At 37.9% G+C, this 27082-nt stretch overlaps 1 protein-coding gene across 1 annotated transcript; it reads left to right on the forward strand.

Annotated features, from left to right (window-relative positions):
- The first annotated feature begins 14161 nt into the window (after positions 1 to 14161).
- LOC124607221 (zinc finger protein 1-like) lies at positions 14162 to 15506 on the forward strand. The gene is made up of 2 exons (XM_047139492.1): positions 14162 to 14409; positions 14879 to 15506. The coding sequence occupies exons 1-2, from the start codon at positions 14373 to 14375 to the stop codon at positions 15310 to 15312; spliced, it is 471 nt and encodes a 156-aa protein (XP_046995448.1). The 5' UTR covers positions 14162 to 14372; the 3' UTR covers positions 15313 to 15506.
- Positions 15507 to 27082: the final 11576 nt, after the last annotated feature.

Raw genomic sequence — 27082 nt, forward strand, 5'->3', positions numbered from 1 at the left:
CAGAATAAAGAGCAGCTCATCATGTCAGAAAAAAATATTTAAAATTAAATGTATAATACACTTCTAAGTAAACTCAATTTTGCACTATTTTCCTATGTAAACAGCTACTTCTTAGACAGTTAATTTGTCTCTTAGTAGCAGGAGGGCAAGCTTATAATCCTTATAAATACTGTCGTATAGACATACCTGCATTTCAGCTTACTTTGATCACATTTTCTCTGTTATATCTAAGACATTGTTACTAAATCTGATTCTACATGAAAGCCATGCTTGAGACAAAATGTAGTATCTGAATTAAAAATAACTTTAGCATAGCAGATAGAGAGACAAATTAGAAAACACCATTAAACTTCTAGCAGCCGAAATTTTTGAGGAGTCTTTCTTCAGGAAAAGGGAGAGATATCAAAAATAAGGGAACTTCTACAGGATAGGTTTGACCAAATACAGGATTAGCAGGTGCTAAGGAATTTCAAGGTGCTCCAGAGTAAGAATTGAAATTTGAATTCCAAAGTATCAGGAATGAGTCAAACAGAAGCAGAAAATAAATATGGAGACACTAATTAGAGAGGAAGGAGGAAGGGTGAACTGAGAGAGACTAATGTTACAGAATAGAGATACAAATTGGTATGCAGGCAGGCTGTGGGAAAAAATGGAAAAGCCATGGAAGAGACTGGTAAAAATTAAGACCCACTGCTAAAAGATTCAAGTATGAAATGAAAAATAGGTATGAATCTTTTAAAGTATGGAAGTACTGTTGTTAGGGACTGCTTTATGGACACTAGTGGTGACCCAAATATCCAGCATCCAGTTGTTCTGTTCCTTGTGTCTGTATGTGTCAAGCTCTATTCATTCCTGTGCTAGTGGATGAGAAGTAGATGCTCTTCGTGTTACCAAAAGATTGTTAAATTACCATTAAGGACACTTGCAGTTTTAATTAATATTTTGTAATATTGCGCTTTGTTTAATAGTAGTGCTTTTTTATTTTAAATTGGCTGCTCTACCTTTCCCATTATTTGTGAGCGTGTGTAGGTCAGTTATTACTTTTTGAATCTCTGTGTTTGCCTGATGTGAGTAACGTGGCACATTTGATAGTTACTTAATAATTTCGTTCCACAGAGTCTGTTACTTTGTACACACACTCCTAATCCGTGAAATTGTGGACAACTGTGTGACGAAATGATACATCAGAATCTAATATTATTGTCTGTGGATTGTGTTTCAGATGACAGCAGTTGGCTCCAAAAGACGGGTGGGTGGTCAAGTGTAATAGATAGTGTCAGTGACGGTAGCTTTGTGTGTAGTAAGTGTGGGCATGTGTATCAACATAGGAAATCTCTGCAGCGACACTTGAAGTATGAATGTGGCAAGGAACCTGGTTTCAAGTGCCCATTTTGTAAGAAAAGAAGTAAACTTAAAGAAAATTTAAAGCAACACATTAGGCATATGCATTGGTTCTTATTTCAGTCACCGTGAAAGATATGCTTGTAGATAGTGTGGTGTAGGTCTGTTTCATTTCCTTTTATATCACACTGAAAGTCACTTGTCTGAACATTGTGTAAATGGTTACCCCAAACATATGTTGGATAATACTTAGAAAGTTGTCGCTCTGTATAGGGGCAATTTAAATCAGCTGAATACTTGGGTGAAATGAAAGACAATTACCACAGTACAAATGTTGTGCGTTAAAAAGAAATGGAGAAACTTTTGTGTGCTCTAGCGTAAACTCCCCAATTTGCTATTACTTATTCCCAGAAGTTGTTGTTCTATGTTGGCATAAGCTGATGAACCTTTTCACAAACTGGAGTTTTTAACAATGATAATGCTAAAATGTAGTTTTATGCACATTGTAACAGGAAAATAAAAATTGTTAAAGAGATACATAAAAAGTATGAATTATTTTAGTACAGACTGCCTCCCTCCATAGAGTAGAACCTCCATTTAGTATCTGTTCCCACACATTCTTCTTAAAATCATTTTTTTTTATTTTTTAGTTTTAATCAAAGTGGATATACTGTGTTACAGAAGTTAAGAGCTAATGAGCTTGGATTGTTCTATGTAGACTAAAAGAGTGGCCAAAGTCAAATATTTCAGAAATTACACATTAGAGGACTTTGTAGCTCAGATCAGTGGGTTAATCTGATATGAGATTGCCAGCCACTGTTATTACAATCGTGGTAAGAACAATGATGTGGGTGGAGGAAGAAAAAGGAAGACGATCTCCAGACAGTTTAAACTTCGTTATAGTGCCTTTGTGTCATTATATGCAGCTGCTGTTTTGCCATTTCTTTTCCTATTATAACAAATGTGACTCTCAACCTGTGTAGAATGTTATAGCCCAGTACTTTACACATATTACTAACTTGAGAACAAAAATATGCTAGACTTTGCAAGTATTGATCATTTTGTGTAAACATTTAATTCATACTAATTGATAAGCTCCTTTTGGTACTCACCTAATGCCTGTTATCCGTTTCACCATAGGACACTAGTAATAAAAACAATATGTTGTGTGTTTTGTTGAGTGTTGCTAGGAATGTAATAGGGGCATATATCCTCATATCATCACCAGGGCAGAAGAAACCAATGAAGTGGAGAAGCACAATGTTTCTTGACCAGCTCATGATCATCGAGAATGAATTGTGTGGTGTCAAGACTGGTAAGAAATAAAAGTTAAGCTGAAACAAATAAGGTGTTTGCACCATGTATGTGTTTGTGATAGAGGCCTGTAAGAATTTTACAAATGGGTTTGAAAATAATTTTGTGAGGTCTGAAGCTGTATAGGGACTCTGTTGAGACACATGAAAAATACTAGTTTTTAATGTCAGTTTGTCAATTATTTTCAGAGCTTTGTGAAACCAACAATTTTCAGAGGCATTGACTGTTGAAGTGGGGATGCTCCAGCCAGCAACTAGCAACTGATTGAGCAGTGCTATGCCATTTACCAAAAATAAGTAAAAGAAAACAAAATTCTTCACTTGTTGTGATAACGTAGATTTTCCTGGTGTATCAAATACTGATGATTTTCACGGGTTTGCAGCCGGGTTCCATTGTCCTGATGACAACATGATATTTTGGCGGACCATCTGGCCACAATCTTCAGGTGAGATTGAGTGCACAATCACGCCGGAACTGAAGAGACCTCAGATTCAGTGGCTCCTTTATACCGCGGGAACAGGCCGTTGTGGGTGCGCGAGCAATGGAAGAGCTGCCCTCTGTGAGGCGAAGAATTGCAGCAGCACCAGCGGTGAAAACTGTCAAAAGCGAGGAATCGCAAAATTAAAATGCAGCCGATCGGAAACCAGACCGTTGTTGTTTTATCTGTGATAAAATAGGATTCCACATCTTACTTAAAGGAAAACCTTTATCTCTATTAATAATATCATCAGACAGACGTATTTCAATTGATTCTTTCAATACGCAATCTCAGTAATGGGAAAACGAGGCAATAATTTGCGTCTCATTATATGACATCTTGTGCCCTTCATTAAGACAGTGTTCAGCAACGGCTGATTTTTCCGGCTGGAGCAGACATGTATGCCATTGATGTTCCACACATCGATCTTGAACTGTGCGAACAGTCTGTCCAACGTAGGCTTTTCCGCAGTGACAGGGAATCTTATATACCCCAGGCTTCCTCAGTCCCAAATCATCTTTAACCGATCCGAGAAGGGATCTAGTTTTGGCCAAAGGCATAAGGACGCTTTTAATATCATATTTCCTGAGGATTCTTGAAATTTTCAAAGAAATACTTCCCACGAAGGGTAAAAAAGCAACTGATTTGGAAGTGTCCACCGTTGGTTCTCGTGGGGGTCCAAATTGAAAAGCACGAGTAATTTAGTGATCAGAATACCCATCCTGCCTAAAACAGCCTTAAGGTGATCCAACTCCTGTTTCAAGTTATCGGAATCCAAAACAGCATAAGCCCTCTTGACCAGTGTGTGTAAAACTCCCAAGCGTTGATGTTGTGGATGACAACTTGTGGCATGGAGGTAGCGGTCCGTATGCATAGGTTTTCAGTATACACTGTGTCCCAAAGTTCCATTTTTTTTCTTATGTACTAAGACATGCAAAAAAGGTAATTTGCCATCTTTTTCAATTTCCATTGTAAATTTGATTCGTGGATGAAGGTAGTTAAAATGATCTAAAAATCGATGAAGAGATTCCATTCCATGTGGCCAAACGATGAAAATATCATCCACATATCTCAAAAAACATGTTGGTTTAAGAGAAGATGTCCCAAGTGCCATATGCTCGAAATCTTCCATAAAGAGACTGGCGACAATAGGGCATAGAGGACTCCCCATAGCCACACCGTCAGTTTGTTCAAAAATTGCTTCATTAAATAAAAAATACGTCGATGTCAATACATGGTGACACAGCTCACTAGTTTTGTCATCCAAGAGCTGACCAATTAGCAATAAAGACTCCTCCAAAGGTACCTGAGTAAAAAGTGAAACAACATCAAAGCTCACTAGAAGGTCAGATGTTCCAGGACGTAGAGACGTCAGGCGTTGAATATGTTGGATATGTGGTGTTCACACTTCCCAACGTGTGGGCTCAGAATAGAAGCAAGATATTTGGCCAAATTGTAAGCATGGGCACCCAGATTACTAACGATCGGACAAAGAGGTGCCCCAGGTTTACGTACCTTGGGTAGACCATACAATCTGGGTGGTACTGCCGCCCCTGGATGAAGTTTTTTAATGATGTCCTCAGGCAATGAGCTCTTCTTAATAAGAGAGTTGGTATTCCGCTTTATCCGATCAGTAGGATTGCTTTGTAGCTTACGGTATGAAGAATCCTCTAACAAACAAGCCATTTTTGCCAGATAATCTTCACGAGTAAGAAGAACAGTGGCACTGCCTTTATCAGCAGGAAGAACTAAAATATCCTTATCTTCCCTCACTGACCGAATGGCCTTCCTTTCACTAGAAGAAATGTTTTTCCGTGGTGGTGGTGGTGCTCGACGAAGATGATGATGACACTTGCTGTCTAATTTCTTCTGCCCGATCTTTGGGAAAACGGGCGATGGCGCGCTCCACAGCATTGATAATATCGACAGTAGGCAAATGTCTTGGTGTGGGAATGAAATTCAAGACTTTCTGCAAAACCGACAAAGTCGCTTCGTCCAATGTCTTGTCGGTAAAATTAATAATAGTCCGGCGGCGACTGAGGTCATCAGATGTGGATGGTTGCTGTATCCAACTCGTCCGATTTTATTCAATGCCTGACGTCTCTACGTCCTGGAACATCTGACCTTCTAGTGAGCTTTGATGTTGTTTCACTTTTTACTCAGGTACCTTTGGAGGAGTCTTTATTGCTAATTGGTCAGCTCTTGGATGACAAAACTAGTGAGCTGTGTCACCATATATTGACATCGACGTATTTTTTATTTAATGAAGCAATTTTTGAACAAACTGATGGTGTGGCTATGGGGAGTCCTCTATGCCCTATTGTCGCCAGTCTCTTTATGGAAGATTTTGAGCATATGGCACTTAGGACATCTTCTCGTAAACCAACATGTTTTTTGAGATATGTGGATGATATTTTCATCGTTTGGCCACATGGAATGGAATCTCTTCATCGATTTTTAGATCATTTTAACTACCTTCATTTACAATGGAAATTGAAAAAGATGGCAAATTACCTTTTTTGCATGTCTTAGTACATAAGAAAGAAAATGGGACTTTGGGACACAGTGTATACCGAAAACCTGTGCATACGGACCGCTACCTCCATGTCACAAGTTGTCATCCACAACATCAACGCTTGGGAGTTTAACACACACTGGTCAAGAGGGCTTATGCTGTTTTGGATTCCGATAACTTGAAACAGGAGTTGGATCACCTTAAGGCTGTTTTAGGCAGGATGGGTATTCTGATCACTAAATTACTCGTGCTTTTCAATTTGGACCCCCACGAGAACCAACGGTGGACACTTCCAAATCAGTTGCTTTTTTACCCTTCGTGGGAAGTATTTCTTTGAAAATTTCAAGAATCCTCAGGAAATATGATATTAAAAGCGTCCTTATGCCTTTGGCCAAAACTAGATCCCTTCTTGGATCGGTTAATGATGATTTGGGACTGAGGAAGCCTGGGGTATACAAGATTCCCTGTCACTGCCGAAAAGCCTACGTTGGACAGACTGTTCATACAGTCCAAGATCGATGTGTGGAACATCAATGGCATACATGTCTGCTCCAGCCGGAAAAATCAGCCGTTGCTGAACACTGTCTTAATGAAGGGCACAAGATGTCATATAATGAGACGCAAATTATTGCCTCGTTTTCCCATTACTGAGATTGCGTATTGAAAGAATCAATTGAAATACGTCTGTCTGATGATATTATTAATAGAGATAAAGGTTTTCCTTTAAGTAAGATGTGGAATCCTATTTTATCACAGATAAAACAACAACGGTCTGGTTTCCGACCAGCTGCATTTTAATTTTGCGATTCCTCGCTTTTGACAGTTTTCACCGCTGGTGCTGCTGCAATTCTTCGCCTCACAGAGGGCAGCTCTTCCGTTGCTCGCGCACTCACAATGGCCTGTTCCCGCGGTATAAAGGAGCCACTGAATGTGAGGTCTCTTCAGTTCCGGCGTGATTGTGCACTCAATCTCACCTGAAGATGGTGGCCAGATAGTCTGCCGAAATATCGTGTTGTCGTCAGGACAATGGAACCCGGCTGCAATCAATCTCACCTGAAGATGGTGGCCAGATAGTCTGCCGAAATATCGTGTTGTCGTCAGGACAATGGAACCCGGCTGCAAACCCATGAAAATCATCAGTTCTTCTCTTGTTATTGCAGTTCTATGAAATGGCATATCTGAACCTGAAATTGGTAGGCTCAGTATTCCTCTTTCTTTCTGTCTATCTTTCTTCACCCTTTAGGATAACAGGAATGGCTGTTGAGAATGAAAATATATGAGGATAAAATAACTAGTATTACTCAATTTTTGACAATATAATGTAATTGGATAGCCAAATCTACTCACCAAGTAGAGGCAGAACAAGCACATAAAAGAAGGTTATAATTATGCAAGCTTTTGGAGCCATTGGCTCCTTCTTCTGGCAGAAGGGTTGAAAGGGAATGACTAAATCAGGCTTTCCTTCTCATCCTGTCCTGTAAGTCTCCCCTGACCCGTGGTTCTGGGTGACTTTTCCAAAATCTACCCCTTTTCCTGGACCCATCCAATCCTTTCCCTTCAGCCCTCTTCCTTCCCCTTCAACCCTTTTGGTGTAAGGAGGAGGCACTGATTCCAAAAGATTGGATAATTATTATCTTCTTTTATGTGCTTGTTCTGCTGCCACTTGGTGAGTAGATTTTTTTATGCATCCAATTTCATTATAATGATATTACATAGATTCACATCATTGGAATTAGTTGAAATTTCACTTACCACCTTTCTACAGATTGCTTTACTTGCAACCATTGCAATTCTGCATTTATCTGAATATTTACTTATTATTCCATATAATCACAATATGTGATGATCCAATATTACCATGGTTGCTTACCTCCATCATTTGGATGTTTGCATCAATATGAAATGCATATGAAGTACTGTAGTAGTGCAGGTTCACAGAATGAGAATGCTGCTGCTGTCATGGTATTTGATGCATTGTAAAATGTTTAATCTGGCTTTCTCCAACAATTACAACACATGATCGCCACTTATTTTTGTGAATCCTTCTACCAGTTTCTTTCTCTTGCATCTTCAAGACTTTTGACTGAGCTTCACCTGTAGTCATAATCAAAGGCCTTCAGTAGGAGGTACCATCTGAGCCAGATGGATGTAAGAGGTCAGCACGCACGCACACACACACACACACACACACACACACACACACACACACACACACGAACCCCTCCTTCCTTATGACTTGCAAGATGGGGCACCCGGCTGGGATTAGCAGTAGCAAAGTTTTTGTGAATCTGCACTACACATCAATATTATTTTCATTAGATTCGGCAAGTAAGATGACACTTTGGAATGGTATTTGGGAGGGGTTAAGTTTAGATCCCTGTCTGACTATACAGATTAAGTTTTCCATAGTTTTTCTAATGTGCTCAAGGCAGATGTGATGATAATTCCTCTAGAAATGCATGATTAGCTTCCCTTTCATCTTTATCTTACCTGACCTGCTACATCTGTAAAGACATCATTGATAAGCCGTTACATTGTAATATTTTTTCCTTCCTTTATGATAGTACCTAACAGTTACTGCGGAATAGTTGCTCTTCCAAACAACATCCTATACAAGCAAACCATTTGCATCTTTACCTGCAGTTACTCGTACTTTAGGTACGTGGACTACGTACAGCTCTATTTGAAAAGAATAGCTTGATGTTGACCTAGGGTCGAGCCATGCGTATCTGCTTTCATGCTAATTCGCTGCTAGTAGTAACCCTTAGCTGTCAAATAGTCTGTGCATTGGCTAGAATTCCGAGTCAATAAAATACACAGAAATAAAAAATTGAAGTTAAAGGAATAATTTAAAAAAAGGGTTGTATTGTAACATCTGTGATTGATGTAGATGATAGAGAATTATGTTGAACGATGTTTATTCAAGATAGGACATCTCTGATAAACAGGAAGTGGTCCTACAATATTCAGATAAAGTACAGACAAAAAAATACCCATATCATATGTAATAAAGATATGGCGAAAGCATTATGAGAATGGTAGAAAAATCCCCAAACTAAATAGTTATCAAAAATAAAGAATTTCATACAATAGGCGAAATATTCACCATTTCAAAACAGTTCAGCCTGTTGATTTACAAATTATCACGTGTGATAAAAAGAATAATAACTAATAATATGTCTATCGTCTGTTCTGTGATAACAAGCAGAATAAGTTTAGTCCTATTCTGGAGCATATTCAGACCTCTCAAAACATAAAGTCCCTTCAGAAGATATGACTGTTACCCGACAAGAATGAAACATCCATACGACATAATCACTCACTTCACCCCAGGCAGGTCTGGTTTCTTCAAGAACTCAGCATAGAGTGTTCAGATTCACTCCTTTGATCTCTCCGCTCAAAAAGTCCCAGTCTCCATTTGACTGCCGTAGTGTTCCACTAGCCTGCTTTTCTGTTGGTTGAAGGCTCTCCACCAAAATTACATCATTTTTACATTCAAAAAGCATGATTTGATCATCATGACCACTTCCTGCACTAAACTAATATGTTACAACAATATTTAAATAAAGAAATATTATAAATATTTGGTCATACTCAGATCATTCGCAATAATTACAAATAAAGGTTTGTTTATAAATAAATAAGCTAGTGTTCTTGCGCAAGTGCATGACATTAAATGATGATGAACTGTCGTTAAATTTTGTTTAAACAGTTATTTGTGCCTTCTTGACAGAAGTGTCTTTTGGTTTTCTTTTTAGTTGTGGTGTCCATTAAAATAAATTAGCACAATTTTTTAATAGAACTTACAATCAGCATTTGAATAAAGTTACTGGCAAAATAGTAAACTGTTCATTAAATAAAGGCACGAATATGACAAAATATGAGGCACTGTTGCTGTGTTCATTTGCTGTGTAATTGTAGAGAATATGATATTTTGACAAACATTTGCGTAGCAGAAATGATGTAAAAGATGTAATTAATCAAGAAATAAAATAGATACATAGCCTTAGCTTTCAGAGATGATGGCTGTTGTGCAATGCTATCAGCTGAGATATTGTTTGTTGAAACTGCATGAAGCGATTAAAAGTTGTTATTCAGAGGATCATTGTGTAGATGTGTATTCACTGTGAAATATTAACTTCCGTAGTTTTAATGCTATTGAAATATTGTTGTGGCTTTGGATGTGCCTCATTTTTCTGAGATTCCAAATTTATTCAGATTTGCATGAATATTTGTCTGTGATTATTGTTGAATATCAAAGAACTGTTATTTGGCTACCTTTAAGACTGTCTGACAATCTGCGATTTCTTGGAGCATCTCCTACACAGAGGTTATGTGAATAACAGCCGTCCAAATTCCCAGCTTTGGGATTTTCCCAATTTCCACCCACGCACTCCTTGTCTCTACACCTGCGTTCGCCTGGGGCAGTCGTGTGATGTCCTCATCCCACTGACTCATACCCAGCAAAGCAAACAAATTCAGCTCTCCTCAGCACCAGCCCTAGGTGGAAAAATAAGTTGCTTACATACTCGTAATTTTACACCTACCTTCCTTCCTTTTCCTGTCAGATTCAACAACTGTTTCCCATTTAAGAGTCAGTTTTCATGTTTTAATTTCAACAAATTCTTCATTATTTCCAAAAATAAGCTATTTAGAGGTGAAAGGCACTTCATACACTAAAGCACCAAAGAAACTGATACAGCATGCATTATCAAATACAGAGATATGCAAACAGGCAGAATACAGTATTATGGTTGGTAACTGGTATAGCATTCATTTTCAAATACAGAGATATGCAAACAGGCAGAATACAGTACTATGGTTGGCAATGCCTATGTAAGACAACAAGTGTCTGACGCAGTTATTAGATCGGTTACTGCTGCTACAATGGCAAGCTATCAAGATTTAAGTGCATTTGAATGTGGTGTTGCAGTTGGGATATGAGTGATGGGAAACAGCATCTCTGAGGTAGCAGTGAAGTGGGGATTTATCCATACAACCATTTCATGAGTGTACCTTGAATATGAGGAATCTAGTAAAACATCAAATCTTTGACATCACTGTGGCCGGAAAAAGATCCTGCTAGAACAGAACCAACGATGACCGATGAGAATTAGTCAACATGACAGAAGTGCTACCCTTCTGTAACTTGCTGCAGATTTCAATGCTGGGCATGTGAACCATTCAACGAAACATCATCAATACGGGCTTTCACAGCCGAAGGCCCACTCGTGTACCCTGGATGACTGCAGGACACAAAGCTTTACAACTCACCTCGGCCTGTCAGTACCAATGTTGGACTGTTGATGACTGGAAACGTGTTACCTGGTTGGACGAGTCTCATTTCAAGTTGTATCGAGTGGGTGGATGTGTACGGGTATGAAGAAAACTTCATGAATCCGTGGACCTGCTGTTAGGAGTGGACTGTTCAAGCTGGTGGAGACTGTAATGGTGTGGGGCATGTGCAGTTGAAGTGATATGGGACCTCTTATACATCTAGATACGACTTCGACAGGTGACATGTAAGCATCCTGTCCGATAACCTGCATCCTTTCATGTCCATTGTGCGTTCCTGCGGACTTGGGCAATTCCAGCAGGACAATACGACACCCCACATGTCCAGAATTGCTACAGAGTGGCTCCAGGAACATTCTTCTGAGATTAAACACTTTTGATAGCCACCAAACTCCTCAGACATGAACATTATTGAACATATATGTGATGCCTTGCAACATACTATTCAGAAGAGATCTTCACCGCCTTGTACTCTAACAGTTTTGTGAACAGCGCTGCAGGATTCATGGTGTCAGTTCCCTCCAGTATATTCAGTGGCCTGAGACAGTGGTCATATCTGCGCGTGTGTGTGTGTGTGTGTGTGTGTGTGTGGGGGGGGGGGGGGGGGTGGGTTTTGTCTACTTCAGAAAGAGGCCTTTTGGCTGAATGCTCACATCTTTTGCAGTCTTTCTACTGTGTCTGTCTGTGACTCAACATCTTGTCTACATGGTGGGTAGCAATGTATCTTTCATAATATTGTCAGGTCCCATATTAATATGGTGGAGCACTTACAATATGCTAAAGTTACAGGTTAGCAGTTTCCTTCTCCCTCTTCTTTTGACATCTGTGATGTGTCTCCTAGGATTGGTCACATTTCAGGTTTGCTGTTCTTTTTCTACAGATAGTCTTGTTGACAGGAAGTGAAATTCCTCTGCAGGGGACAGACAGATGGTTACATTTGAATTTTAGCTGAGAGTTGTGTCAGATTTCCAACACTAATCTCTCCCACTCTTCAGCTTGTCAGGCAGCAAGTCTGTCATAAACCTGAGTTACTAAGTATGAAATAATTTGTATGTTTGTATCAGTATTTTATTTTTAAGAATGGCTATTTCTTAATACTTGGAATTGCAGTGTCGTTTCCTTTCTGTACATGTGCTTCAAGTGTTGTACTGATTTACAGGTATATCCAGTCTTCTAGACATTATTGATCAACCTGAGTTGTCTTCATTCAGCGGGATAGTTGGCAGACTCCCATTTACCTGTTTCCAGTGTGGACACACATACCGTCACCAAGCATCACTCAGAAACCATGTTCGTTTCCAGTGTGGGAAAGAACCTCAGTTTGAATGTCCTTATTGTTCCAAGAAATGCAAACTGAAAGGAAATCTCAAGAAACACATATTTGCAGTTCACACACGTGAACTTGGTAATTAAATGTTACATAGTTTTCGGTTGGGACAAAGAAGACTTGAAACTGTGAGTGAAATAGACCTGTAATAACTGTATTAGAACCTCCGTCACTAAGCAAATTCCAATTATGTTTGAACTATTTTGCATTGTTGTAAAGCTTTAACATTTGACCAACCAAATTAATTATGACTCCATTGCACATCATCTGTTTAATACAAGGTGATTGTAATGTCATATCGCCTATGTCTATTATTGAAACTTTTGGTTTACTGTGGTATTAAAAATGTGAATTAAACAGAAACTTGATTTTACTTCATTTCTTATCTTGTTTCAAAGTACAATCCTTCTCTCTTCCATTTTTAAACTTTATTGGTCACAGCCAAGTCTTAATTAATATGTAAATTTTCTTTTATCACATCTATATGTATTATTGGCAACAAGAAGTAATATCTTCATAGCTATTCCCTCTTTTCTATTACTTAAGTGTTTTACGCACACAGCGGTACTCCTCTTGTGCAACATATCATGCAGAAAGTAATTTTTTAATAAATAAAGTAAAACTTTCGGATAAAGAGAGCAAAAGAAGTTGCTTTTTGTTTGTTGACCAAGTTTTTGCAGCCTATTTGCATAAAATTTGTAAATTATTTCATAGTTTTTCAAATCATAGTTGTGATTCCTTATTTTTTTGTGTTATATAGCTATGAATTGCATATAACTATAAGGCAAGATATTATGTGGGGACACTTAAATTTGAATAAGCAAGAATTAAAACTTAGAAAAGCAAAAACAGTATATTTTCAGTTTTTTGATGAAAGTTTTTTCAGGACTTAATTATTCTACTACCTATTAATGTCTAATTAATAAAAAGAAGATATTGTGAGATAAGTCTTTTGTGCGCATATATTTGTAATTTTATGAACACCGTTCTGTTGTTGTAACTTTTTCATGAAAAGGTGTCAAAACATAACTATTTGTGAGAATCCCCCCCTCCCACTTCCACCCCCTTCAAAAAGAAATGTTTTCCAGAAGGAACTAAATTTGTAACTCAAGGAGTACAAACTATTTGCCCCATTGTTTTTTTTCCATTTGTTGATAATTATTTCATCCTACCTAACTTGTGCTGCTAATATTTTAATTCCAAGCAAATCTCTGTAGTTTAATACTTATTGACAATTTGTTATTGCAACTTCCGTTAGCTGAAGACACTTGCTGCAACATCCAGAAAGTAAGATACTGACATTTTTGCTTTATGTTTCATTGTTACGGCTTTTTCCTTTTTGTCCATCCCTCTCCCTCCCCCTTCCACTGCAGAAGTTGCTTTACATTTGTTCTGTAGCTCTTCTTATAGCTTTTTCTCGTATGAATTCACTTGAGGCAACCTAATTGTGTCATCTCTAATGGATTCAGTTACATTTACTTCACTGGTTGAGGTGGTATAGTGGAAAGAGCACTGAGCTGACATTTGAGCAGTCAGGATTTAGGTTTCCTGTGGTTTCCATACATCAGGGAAGGTGAACACCAGGATGATAGTCTTTAAAAGGCACAGCAAATATTCTTCCCCATCCTTGTTTTTCGCTTTATCTCCTATAGCGTAGTCATTAACAGGAGGCTTTGTGCCTTGCATTGTAGTTTTACTCTACTCTTTCTGTATATATATATATATATATATATATATATATATATATATATATATATATATATATATATTTTTTTTTTTTTTTTTTTTTTTTTGTGAAAATTTTGCATTGTCTTTCAAACTGCATGATTTGGTTTTAAGAATCAGGCAACCAGTAATGTACATAAATATCAAGCATTGGTGACAAAAATAATGACTGTAGATATATCGAGTTTATCTACAATTGAAAGTGATTTATCAGATGTTATGTCACAGTTTATATACTTTGGGATAATTATTATTATTCTCTCAATTTGGGAACCAAACTTCAACATTATTTTCATGAGCAATAGAGGTGGAATTTCTGTTTTAACAGCCAGTGCAGTCCAGAACCCAATATGTGTGATATATAAGAGAAGAAAGACATGATTCGTATACACCCTAGGGCAACTGAAGTTGATGGTATGTATATATGGGAAACTTCTTTAGTTGTTTCCATTACATTCAAATTCTCATTTTCATGTGTGATGTACATTCAGTCCTGTTCAATATGTATATAATATAGATTGTTGATTTTATGCAGTTAAATATCATAATTTGAAAGTGTTTTTTTAAATTAAATTTTAGGTGTACATGTATTTGAAACAGATGAAATTTCTGCCCTTTTAAAATATAGGAGTCTAGGTAATACACATTTGTTGAATGTCATGCTTTGTGTAATGTTAATGCAAATGTAAGAAATTTAAAAAGTATTTGGCTGTACACCGTATTCTGTGTTTGTCTACAGTATTCTCACTAGAATATGAATATTTTTCATGAACAGTATGCTCGTACTATAAATGAACCCAGTTTTCTGATGTACAGTAACAATCCTTAAATGTGGCTGTTGGTTACCTCCTAAAGTAATATTTACATTACATATTTATTCCAGAGCCTGACTTGAAATGTGGGATCAAGAAGCAACAGTTCTTTCGAAGTAAAAGTATTTCTCGAAGTGGAACACAGTCTTCTGCTGAACTAAGCTCTACACAGCTAGTGCACAACAGCTTTGCGAAGCAAGCTGCTAATTCATTTTTTGAAGTTGCAACACTTCTGGATTCTGACACATGGCAACTGCCAGAAGGAACACAGGAATCCCTCAAGAATAAAAGGCCAACTGGAACAAGAGCTTTTCCTGTAACAGAAGGTCCAGGTGTATTTCCATGTGATAATTGTGGAAAGTCGTATAAATGGAGAAGAACACTTCGTCACCACCTCCGTTTAGAATGTGGAAAAGAACCTGCATTTCAGTGCCCATTTTGCCCCTTGCGCTCAAAAAGAAAGAGTAATATTTCTGCGCATATAAGATATGTTCACTTGAAATGATTTTAAGAATCTAAACAAGTTAATCAGTCAAGTATCTTATCACTTTTTGACTGGTCTCCTTTGTAGTTTGTGTGTTGCATTTAATTCTTCATCATCCTTTGTATTTGTTTACTTCTGCTGAAATGTCATCTAGAAACAATTTACTGTTATGTTTAGTCACACAGTTAAAATGAAGCTTGTTGACTGCTTACAATGATTACTAGTGTTGAATTTATCTGTCAATAAATCTTATACCCTCATGACTAACAGTATTCTTTGTTTGCCTGAATAATATCATGCACAAACAGGTTAAAAGTAATCTTTATCTGACTCATGTATTGCTGTTATTCAGCCAAAAATACATTCGTAATGTAAGTATGTTCTTTCATTTTTTATTATTTCTGACATTATGCATTGAAAATTACTTCTCATTTTGTTCTTTAAATACAAGCATCCATTGTGTAGCTTATTTATTTATTTTGTGCAACACAATTTAAAGCATTCATGCTGTTTCTTTTAAGATTACAGTATGCTAGAACAGTTGTGTGTTTGGTTCTATCTTAAAATATGTTTTCTGTCTGTGTCTGTGTGTGTGTGTGTGTGTGTGTGTGTGTGTGTGTGTGTGTTGGGAGGGGGGGCTGTTTTATGGGTTCAGAGGGTGTACACTAGATGCGCACTGCCAAGCTCTGATCCTTTTATAAAAGACAGTGTGGAAACTGGTGAATTGTAAAAAATTGGGTCATCATCTGGAATCGGGTTATTAAGTTGAGAAAAAAAGAACAGATGAGTGAATGAATGTTACATGTATGCAAATAAAATGCTACATCTCCAGAAAAGAGGGTTTAGGCAATTAATTCAGATATTTACTATATTTTACAGACTATAAGACACACTTTTTTCTTCGAAAAATTGCCTCCAAAATTCAGGTGCATCTTATACTCGAAATCAATATAAAAATGTCCAGTGTTTGATTTAAAATTCCTGTCAGTCTAAAAAACTACATATATTTGATGCCACAGAAATCTATCTCTATCTTGCAACATTGGAGTCAACTGTCGTCAGCTGTGCACCGATGCGAGGAACATGAGTTTGGGGGATTCACAAGCTTGCTAACACCGTCTCCCTCCCACCCCGCCATCACAAACCCAGAACACTGTCTAGCCTGTGATATGTCATTGCAATATATGCACCAGTGAACTTGAATTGAAAGTAATTTGTGTTATCTGTAACCGTACAGTATTTTTGTTAGTAGCTAGTTAAAAGTTAAAGGTATTCATATGATATGGACCATAAATTGAAAGTAATAGCATATACAAGAGAACATGGAAACAGAGCAGCTGAGTGGCATTTCGGCCCTCCACCAACAGAAAAAACCATTCACAATTGGCGAGCAAGTAGAGGAGAACTGAAAAAAAATGAGGAAGACTAAACGTTCAAATAGAGGACTGAATCCAGAATGGCTAAAACTAGATGATGATGCATTGAAATGGTTTCAAGGAACCATCAGAATGGCATTGGAATTAATACAAACATGGTTCAAATACACGCTCATGAGGTAACACTATAGGCAAACTTAACAGACGTGAAGGGTGAAGTTGGTTGGTGATACAATTTTATGAAGCATCATGGACATAGCTTGTGAACCAAACCCAAAATATCTGAGAAAATGCTACAAGAGTATGAGGAGAAAATTTTATCTTTCCATCACTTTTATTATTCAACATCGAAAGAAAACCAGTGTGGAACTTACACTCAAACCTCCAGATGTTAGATGCTCAGATCTGTACCAAACGTTGTATGTTGTTGTATGTTGTATGTTGTTGTATGTCAACTAAAACTCCCATTTAGTTGGTACTGTGTGCTGTCATCCAGCAGTACAGGCATAAACATTAATTAAAAGTAACACTTGAATTACCAGAGCACAGGAAAAGCGTTACTACGATTAAATAACAAGTATAACTTCCATGGGTGAATTGGCAGGCTGTTTGGTACATTCATACACCGTTTGATGAATCCCACATTTGTGCATGCACCCTGTAGATTGCAGAATGAAAGCTTGTGTCTGGAACTGAACTTTGTTGAAGTTTCAAAGGGTCTGGGTTCATCAACGAGTTTAGCCATTATCCAACCATGACGGTGAGAATTGTAGAAGCATGAAGAACGCAACTGACTATATGTGAGGTACTGCAGCTTAAGAAGATTATTCTGTTGTTGCAGACTAATCAGTTCCAAAGAATCTGACAGAACACCACACATACGTACCCTATAAGGTATGCTGCTTTCACTAACGAGGTGAAAGCAGAAAGCAAAAAGAACATTTCTACAAACTCTAAAAAGTCTCTCTACATATCAGGAAAATGTTCTCTCATGTAACAGTTTCATGCATAAACAGTTTAAAAAATAGTCATTAATGGGGTTTGTATCAGGGATCCTTGAATCAACGACCTAATGCTGTACCAACTCACCCTCAGAAGCCATACACATTAACTATTCACAAATACTCTTTTCATTGTCCCTGATAGTTCAGGTGTTGCTTTAATTAACATTTACACCTGTTCTGCTGGGCGGCAGCACATAGTATGAACTAAATCGGAGTTTTCGTTGTTAATCTATCGACACACAACATTTGGCACCAATCTGAGTTTCTGACATCTGGAGGTTTGGGTATAAGCCAAATAGCGAGTATGGACGAAACTCTTCTGACATTTGATGTGCTGAGTGACAGAAATGTTGCCATGAAAGGTGCTAAAACTGTAACTATAAAAATAAGTGGACGTGAAAAAAGCACTACACTGATGTCTTTTCATGTTGTGGTTACAGTACTAAACTTAATCCAGCGATCACTTTCAAGAGAAAACAATGCCAAAACCTTCTGAAATACTGCTAGTTGTTCTTGTTCACGCACATGGCAAGGGTTGGATGGATGAGGGTGGTGTGAAATTATGGATTAACGGAGTGTGGGAGAGAAGGGAAGGTGCTTTATTGAAGAAGAGTTCTCTTCTTGTGCTAGAACAGTTCAGAAGTCATTTGAAAAATTCGGTGAAAGAGAAAGTGAGACAGAGAAATTCAGAGCTTGCTGTTATTCCAGAAGGGTTTACTTCACAATTGCAACCTCTTGATGTCTCGATAAATAAACCATTTAATGTTAATGTGAGAGAGGAATGGAACATATAGATGAAGGATGAAACCCAACATGAATTCATCCCAAAGGTAGCTTTAAAATGACCTACAATCAAACAAGCATGTCAGTGGATAAAACAGTCATAGTCTACAGTGAGAGAAGACATTATTGTTAAATCCTTCAATAAGTGTGGCAAAGTAATGCTCTCAGTGGCAGTGAAGACCACCTTATATATGAAGAGGATAATGACGACAGTGAAGAGGAGAAAGGAGAAGAAAGTTCAGATGATGATTTTCAGGGATTTTAAAGGTCAGTTCGGTTTTATAAACTAAGATTTTTTTAAAGTCTGGCTTTGTACTCTAATAATAATAATAGTAAAAAGTAAAGTTTTTTGTAAAAAATTGCATCTTACAGTCCACAGCATCTTATAGTCCATAAAATACAATATGTATCTAATAATTTATAATATCAGGTCTACATAATTCAAAGACAGAATAGTGGCAAACCAGAAACAAATTAGATTATAAGCACAAGAACAGATGAAAACCAAGACGAAAAACAGTTTTATATTGCCTTTGGAGGAGAAGATGTCAAAGAAAAAGAATAGTAAAACACTGACTGTCATACGTATTTCAGATTTGACAGTTTTACAGGTTCAGTAAATACGGTATATACAAAGAAACCAATAAGAAGTACATGAAATTCACCAACTCCTTTTGATTTAAATCACCATATTTAGCATCTGCATCATCATCACCACCATCACCACCACCACCACCACCACCATCACCATCTTGCTATGAACTCATTGTTCTTTGTTCTGCCTGTTTTGTTCCTCCATTTTGTCAGTTAGCCTCTTTAGATTGTTCTGTTTTATGTCACGTTCTTCTTCAAGAGAGACTGCTACCAAACATTGTATAAACACTGTACTTGTATATGCGACATGCATTTCTCAAATCCTGACCTAGACATTCTGTTTTAGGTGTCCTGTGGACGCTGTAAATCACGTCAGGCAAATCTGAGGTAGATCCCTTAACACACCCTCTCTTGACCTTGATTTCAGTAAGATACTGATGCTAACCTTTTGCTCCAATAATGTTTATACATTACTCTTAGTGTTCTACATCTTTGGTTCATGGTGACTGTATTTACACCTACCCATTCTCCCATACTATTAATTGATATAAATTACTAATAGATAAAATAATGTGAGGAAGACTGACAAAAGAAAATAAAAGGAAGAGGAAAAGAAGAAACAATGGATAGGAAAACAGCACAGATGTGCAAAATTATGACACACTGTATTAGATAAAGCAGAAGAAAGAAAACATTCCTATGAGGTGCTACAGATTTTAGAATGTACAATGTTGGATCAAAGTATCTGGGCACGTGTGCAACAACTATGTGACACAGTAAACTCATTAATCCATAACCTAGAAGCTGTCAAGATGTATGTTGTTCAGTAATCGAAAACAAAACAGAATGGGTAGTTAATGGCACTCAGGCTTTTTGTTTACCACCTTAATAGCAAGTACTTACAGAGGTACATCTACATGACCCCAAATTTCTGTTATCCTAATGGTACTTACACAAAATGTGCATTAGTGGCAGTGAACTTCAAATGCTGGTTCTCTAAATTTTCTCATTAGTGTTTTGCGAAAAGAACGGCATTTTCCCTTCAGGGATTCCCAATTGAGTTCATGGAGTGTTTCCATAATACCCATGTGTTGATCAGACTTACCTGTAACAAATCTACCAACCCACCTCTGAATTGCTTCAATTTCTTCTTTTCATCCAGTGTATTAGGGGATCCAGACACTTGATCAGTACTCAAGAGTGGGTCACACTAGTGTTTTGTAAGTGGTCTCCTTTAAAGATGAAACACACTTTCCTAAAATTCTCCCAGTAAACTAAAGTTGACCATTCAACATCCGTACTGCCATCCCTTCATGCTCATTCCATTTCATATGGCTCTGCAATGTTACACATAGATATTTATTCAATGTGACTGCATCAAGAAGCGCTCTACTAATGCTGCAGTCAAACATTACGGTATTGTTTTTCCTACTCCTCTTCATTAATTTACATTTTTTCACACTTAGATGTAGCTGCTATTCATCATTCCAACTACAAATTATGTCCAAGTCGTCTTGTATCCTCCGTTGATCACTTGGCGACAACAACTTCCCATACACAATAGCATCATTGGCAAACAGCCACAGGTTGCAGCTCACACTGTTAATAAGATCATTTACGTATATAGTGAATACTTACTTGGAGCACACCTGAAAATACACTCTTCTCTGATGATCATTCACGTATTGGGGAACCTGATCCATATGTTCGGAACTTCATTAGCAAAGTGCAGTGGGGCACTGTGTCAAACTCTTTCCAGAAATCTAGGGATACAGAATCTGCCTGTTGCCTTTCATATGTGGTTCACAGGATATCATGCAAGTAAAGGACAAGCTGAATTTTGCATGTGTGATGCTAATTTTCGGACAGTAGCTTTTCTGTCTGAAGGAAATTTATTGTATTCAAACTGAGGATATGTTCAATAATCTTGCAGTGACTCAATGTTATGGATATTGGTCTGTAATTGTTATATATACCCTACACTTTTTTCCAGGCACTGGGTACTTTGCATTGGGGGAGAGATTCACAGCAATTGCAAGCTAAGTAAGAGAGTGATGCTGTAGATTATTCTGTGTAAAACAGAATTGGGATTCCATCGAAATGTGATGGTGTATTTGTTTTCAGCTCTTTCAGTTGCTCCTCTACATCCGGAATGCCTATTACCTTGGCCTCCATATGGGAGTTTGTGCAACAGTCAAACGACAGTATATTTGTGTGATCCCCCTGTGTGAATGATTTCTTAAATGTGAAATTTAAAACTTCAGCTTTCCTTTTGTTGTCTTCATTTGCCACACTAGACTGGTCATTGAGTGACCGGATAGAAGATCCAACCTGCTTGGGCCAGGGCCAGAACTTTCTAAGGTTTCTCAGCAAGATCTTTTGTCAATGTACGGCAGTGCTAGTTGTACACTTTGTGCATCAATCTCTCTACACACACAAATTTCTGCGTTCTACTTACTTTTACCTGTTGTCATTTTTGCATTCTTTTTTGAGCTGCGGGTACAACATTCTTTGCTTCTTCAGCATTTTCTCGATTTTGTTATCAAACTATGGTGGGTCTCTTCCATCCGTAATCCACTTACTTGGCACATACTTCTGCAGAGCATGATTTAAAATTCATTTAAATTTTGCTCACAATTCCTCTGCATCCATCATACTGGTACTAAACGATGTTCATCATACTGGAACTAAATGGTGTCCATTCACTGTCTGACTGGGATACTAACAACCACTTATCTGCTCTTCCTAGCAAAAATATCATCCTAGCCTTCTTGTCATATTTATTAACTTCAGAAACCATTGTTGCTATAATGACTTCATGATCACTAAACCCTGTCTCTATACTGACACAGTTCATAAGGTGAGGCCTGTTTGCAGCTACAAGGTCTAAAATATTTCCATTGCATGTGTGCTATTGAAGTATCTGCTCTAGACAGTTTTTGGAAAACATATTCCGAAGTGAAGTTAAAATCTTCTGCGTTATTAGAGATGCGTCATATTTCCTCTAAAATAATTGATGTTTCAACCCTTCTGCTGTGATCTTCAGGAGCTTCTGATGTCCACTACTGCTAGAACACTATCAGAGGGCAGTGTCACATTTTCTTATAAGGACATTTTTCTCAAATTCATGCTGGAGAAGCGGTAGTATTGGTTAAAATTCTTATGACTACCATTGGTGGCCTTCATCATAGGCTAATATTCCCTCACTGATGCAGAAAAAGGGGCATTATTGGCTAAACTCTTGTGGATACTATTGGTGTCCCATTGTCATTGGATAGAAAGACACTAATCCACACTTCTGCAGAAGGGTTCTGGGTTGAAATTCCTGCTACTGCTATTGGTTGGCTGTCATCATTGACTAGATCCAAAACAGACAGAGAGAGAGAAGGGGGACTTTTTACCCAAAATATTATTGTCTGCCAGGTGATTTGCTGCATGTTGTTTATGTTGCTCGCACACTGTGGTGGCATATTCACTTCCTTGCTGGCAGGGTTCCACGATGCTGGAAGCCTATAGCTGTCCTCTTTATTGAAATTAGATGCATTCTTGGAAATTTCAACCACTTATTGGACCTTTCTTCTATAAATGTTTGTTTCCTTAGCCAGCACACATACGTTATTAAAATTGATGTCAGAGCCACAGCTCTCATGATGTTCCACTACTGCCAATTTACACTTTGTTTTAGCCTCATGTGCCATTCGTGTTCCTTAATGTGTTCTTTAACAGTTCTTCCTGTTTTGCCTATATACACTTTGCCGCAGCCACATGTCACTGATAGACGCTTGCATTGTGGAAGCAATCAGGTGCATCCGTTTTTCGTTCGAAAAAATCTTATATTTTGTTTTGACTAAGGAAAGATATCTGAATACCATTTTTCTTTAGAATTCTGCTTCTGTGGTCAGTGATCCCAGAAACAAACAATAATCTAACGGAGTGAGAAGGCAGTTCCTCGTCATTTTTATTAACGTGATTAATATTCTGCCTAAAAGCTCTGTCGATTGAACAACTATCATAGCCAGAGAGTAAAGAAAGCCGACCAATACAAGCGGGTATTTAGATATCACTTTGCAGCACCACCCAGCCCAGAAGCAAGGAATGCTCAACACACTGTCTTCACGTGCCTTCCGTATCAGTGATGGTGACAACTTGGAACTGGAGTTGAATTTTTTAAAGAAGACATTGATGGCAGTGCTTGCACAACATTCAGTAAAATTTAATGTAACCATTTTATACAACTGGTTGAGAAGTATCATTTCACACTTGATCGAGAAGCTATACACGTTTCTTCCCTTAGTTATTAACAGTGCATGAGCCCGTGTATTCTCTTTCAGTCTTCTGTGAGATGATGAAAAGTGGTATATAGACCTACATATGTAGTTCAGCTGTCCAGCAACTACAGAAATGCTATTCAAGTAAACATTCATCAGTGAAGAAAATTGTATGCCAAGAGACATGGTTAGCACACAGCATCAAAGTTCGCACACTTTTGATGTGTAACTTCTGCATATGAAAATTTTTAAAACACTTTTTTAATAACAAGTAAAACGACTAGGATTTTAACAAGTTTATTCCTCACTTGCTTCTTATGTCTTGCATTCCATTTCTTGATCATAGTTCTGCCTAACATAAAATAGTGTACAAAAATTGGAACAAAATTTAACTAATGAAATTCACAATGTGTAACAGTAGTACTGTGCAACAAATGTAACTTCATATCAGGTTCAATATTAATACCTTCATGGTGTTGCTGCAACAATTGTACTTTTAAATTAGAAGTGTGACTTAAATAGCATTTAATCGCATCTTTTGCTAGTAACCAAGCAGTTTTGGATTAATAAAATGAGTAGATGTTTCATATATCACTAAAATCACGTCATTCAACTAAATTCATTTTGTATATGAATATATAATTTCAGTGATTTGGCTGGTATTTATTTTCTTCGGTTTCTCATTCTTACTGTTTGTGAACTTGCTGCAAAACATCTACTTCTTTTATAAATGTGAAACTTGATCAGTTACTAATGAATGATATAATTTTTTTTCTCTTTTTTAAGATCTACTGCTCAAATCATTTCAGTTTAAAAGCATTTTTTTTTTTTTTTTTCAACAATACCAAAGCAGCATGTATATGTGGCATTGTGAACATCAATAGCTGAGAAACTGACATGTTATGTCCACTACAGTTTCACAAAGTGTTTTTTGGGTCTTGATTAAATTATGGAAATGCCATCAATGGAGTGACTTGATCTTCTTATCTGAAAATCTCCAGTGAAGTATATCTCGAAGCAATTAGACTTATAACTGGGCCAATAGGTCAAGTCCCACTCCTAGCATTTGGGCAGAAGCTAATGAGCTACCTCTGAACAGTTCTCCTTCCCATGTTATATGTATGTTTTCAAGGTCAGGGAGACCACAGAGTATAACATTATTGCATCCCTGCTAACTCTGCAGTAGAGTATGAGGCCTGTTCATAAACCCATGCTGCAGTGTCCAGTTGCATGAAAGGTGTCAGTAAGAAATCCCATCCACTGCGAACGATGTGCTATGATCCACTTCTTACTTGTGGAGGGAATAACATCTACTAAAATTTTTTTGCGAATAAAAATGGTTTATGATGGTGGTGCTATGAACAGAATGAATGTGTTTAAGTGGTGTAGGGAGCTTAAGTGGTGTAGGGAGCTTAGTGAAGGCAAAACAAATGTTCATGACAAACAGAAGACTGAAAATCTTTCATTTTGACTGATGAGCTGGTGCAAAAAATCGAGCAAGACCACCCATTGACAGTGGATGAAATTTCCACGTTGCTTCCACAATTTTTCAGAACTGACTTAAATTAGGCACTCTCAGAAACACTGGGATGCCTGGAACTGTGTGCAATGCAAGATGGGTCCCAAACAGTTGACAAAGTAGCGCAAGAAAAATTGAGTCAGTTGTGCCTGTGAGTTTCTTGACTAACTTGAATTGGAAGGTGAGGATTTTCTGAACTCTGTTGTAACTGGAGATGAAATGTGGGTGGCTCTTCACACACCTGTGACGAAAAGACAGTCATCACAGTGCCATCACACCAATTCTCCATCTGCCAAAAAATTCAAAACCACAATTGTGGGCCAAAAAGTCATGACCTCAATGTTTTGGGACCGAAAAGACATCATTTTGGTCAGATTTCTGCCTCTGGGGAAGGCCATCAATGTACATCAATATTGAGGCCCGAAAAAACTCAAAAGGATCGTTTGGAACAAAAGGAGAGGAATACTGACAAAGAGGAGTGTGCTTGTCGTATGACAACGCCCGTGCTTACATAGCCTTAGGTGCCAAGGCAGTCTTAGCCTGATTTGGTTGGGATGTTTTGAACCACCCCGATATTCCTGTGACTTGACATCTTCAGATTATCATCTTTTCACCTCCCTAAAGGCAGACATGAATGGGATTAAATTTTCAACCAACAAGCAGTTGAAGAAAGAGGCTCCAAGTGGGGGAAGGAAGTGCCAGGAGAGTTCTTCAAGGAGGTCGTAAAGAAGCTAGTGCCATAGCTCACCACTTGCAGTGAATGGGACATTAATGATGTGAAAAAAAGTCAACAGATGTATCAACATCATCCTGCAATTTTTTTTCACATGCAATTTTTCTAAAGAAATAAAGATCGAGCACACTCACTTTTTGAGCATTCCTTGCAATTAGTCTTAGAGTTGTTAGGCAACTGAAAAAAAGTAACTCATGATAAATCACAAAGTAGTGTTTTGACACATCTCCCTCAAAGTTCCAGCAAACACCTTTCTTGGTCGATCACAAACCTAGTATAATGTTTAAATTTCTTACTTACAAGAAGTCAGGCACTGCAAGTTGTACCTTACAGCACACTTTCTGTTAATTTTAACTGTGACTGCACAGGAGCATAATATATCAATAGCTTTTGGAAAGGAAATTAGTCTGCCTTGTCATTTTCATAGAGAAATTCTTGGAATACAGCTGCCATGGGAGTTTCATGCCTTTGATTCATAGATGGACATGATCTATACAGCTTTCAAACATGTCAGATTTGACCATGCACTGAAATTTCCCAGCAGAAAAGTTTATCCAGCACATGCTGTTTGCATTGCAATAATAAATCATTTTGTATGCTTCTGGGGTAAACAGGAATTCACGGCAATTGGATGACAGATGCAGAACATAATGAGGCTTATCAGGAAACTGTGCTCTTGTAACTTACATTTATGAATGCCACTCGTAAGAAAGTCAGTTGTGGATTGATGGGAGAGCGACTGGAAGTAGAGACAAATAAGCTTCAGTTGATCAAACAAATTGTTCAGCCAGGTTGTACCTCCATTTTATCACTTCAGCAAAATAAAAGCAACTCTAGTGGCTTCTATATAGAGAATTTAACATGTGACTTTCTCCTCCATGTAGAGAAATCATAGGATTTTGATGCTTGTGGCACCATTATAACAGTGTGACACATTTTAACTGATTCTTGTTTTTATGCTAAGCAAGGATCGGTTGGTAGGACATGTTCTGAGGCATCAAGGGATCACCAGTTTAGTATTGGAGGGCAGCGTGGAGGGTAAAAATCGTAGAGGGAGACCAAGAGATGGATACACTAAGCAGATTCAGAAGGATGTAGGTTGCAGTAGGTACTGGGAGATGAAGAAGCTTGCACAGGATAGAGTAGCATGGAGAGCTGCATCAAACCAGTCTCAGGACTGAAGACCACAACAACAACAATGGATGTGCTCTGTTGTAGGTGATAACACTGCCATTGTCATATGCTTTCCAAAATTCAGCAAGAGAGCAAATTTTTATCCTTGAAATAGTAGGCAAATCAGTATACACTCCTGGAAATGGAAAAAAGAACACATTGACACCGGTGTGTCAGACCCACCATACTTGCTCCGGACACTGCGAGAAGGCTGTACAAGCAATGATCACACGCACGGCACAGCGGACACACCAGGAACCGCGGTGTTGGCCGTCGAATGGCGCTAGTTGCGCAGCATTTGTGCACCGCCGCCGTCAGTGTCAGCCAGTTTGCCGTGGCAT

Source organism: Schistocerca americana, chromosome 3 (assembly GCF_021461395.2).
Source record: "Schistocerca americana isolate TAMUIC-IGC-003095 chromosome 3, iqSchAmer2.1, whole genome shotgun sequence".
NCBI lineage: Eukaryota > Metazoa > Arthropoda > Insecta > Orthoptera > Acrididae > Schistocerca > Schistocerca americana.